Source organism: Gorilla gorilla, chromosome 2, assembly GCF_029281585.2.
Source record: "Gorilla gorilla gorilla isolate KB3781 chromosome 2, NHGRI_mGorGor1-v2.1_pri, whole genome shotgun sequence".
In the NCBI taxonomy this organism is placed as follows: Eukaryota; Metazoa; Chordata; class Mammalia; order Primates; family Hominidae; genus Gorilla; species Gorilla gorilla.
This window is the reverse complement of record NC_086017.1, coordinates 195,254,265-195,255,066: the sequence shown is the minus strand read 5'-3', so window position 1 is coordinate 195,255,066 and position 802 is coordinate 195,254,265. Positions and strand designations below refer to the sequence as shown.

At 53.1% G+C, this 802-nt stretch overlaps 1 protein-coding gene across 1 annotated transcript; it reads right to left on the bottom strand.

Annotated features, from left to right (window-relative positions):
- LOC101146492 (small ribosomal subunit protein uS3-like) lies at window positions 1-802 on the bottom strand. Its single transcript, XM_055381986.2, has one exon. It carries the CDS (start codon window positions 780-782, stop codon window positions 51-53), a length of 732 nt encoding a protein of 243 aa, XP_055237961.1. The 5' UTR covers window positions 783-802; the 3' UTR covers window positions 1-50.

The window sequence follows — 802 nt, the reverse complement described above, 5'->3', positions numbered from 1 at the left end:
TTCACAGAGCAACATCTAGACTCCAGAATACAGCTGCTAAGGAGACCCTGTTATGCTGTGGGGACTGGCTGGGGCATGGCAGATGGCTCTGGCTTCCCACCCTTCTGTTCTGAGATGGGGGTGGTGGGCAGTATCTCATCTTTAAGTTCCACGACGCTCACGTGGTCAGGCAGGGGCTTCTTAGGGCCAGTCTTACCAGTTGGGTCCCAGGGCAGCATGATCTTCACCTTGATGCCCAGCACACCCTGTCTGAGCAACACATGGCACACAGCAGTGCCAACGTAGTAGTTAATAGGGTCTCTGCTGTGGATCATCAGGCCATCCACAGACTTCATGGATTTAGCCCTCTGTCCTCGGAGTTTCCCAGACGCCACGACCTTGCAGCCTTTGGCCCCACTCTCCATGATGAACCGCAGCACACCATAGCAGGCCCTCCGCACAGCAAGCCCTCCTAGGAGTTTGTAACGCAGAGACTCTGCCTGGGCAATGGCACACAGACCTCTAGTGGCAACCTTTTCAGCATAAAGCTCTACACTGCCCTCTGGAAAGCCAAACCTCTTCTGAACTATAGCAGTCAGTTCCCGAATCCGTCGGCCCTTCTCACCAGGAATATTCTGTGTTCTGGTGGCTAAGATAATGATTTCTGTCCTGGTTGGTGTAACTCGCACCTCAACTCCAGAGTAGCCATCTTCAGCCAGCTCCCGAGTAAGAAACTCATTCAGTTCAGCTTTGAAGATGCCATCAGTGACAAACATCCTCTTCTTGGAAATTTGCACAGCCATCCTGCCACCAGGCTCCACTG

Coding starts and splice junctions, on each gene's coding strand:
- LOC101146492 (XM_055381986.2), bottom strand. CDS start 782: ATGGCTGTGCAAATTTCCAAGAAGAGGATGTTTGTCACTGATGGCATC.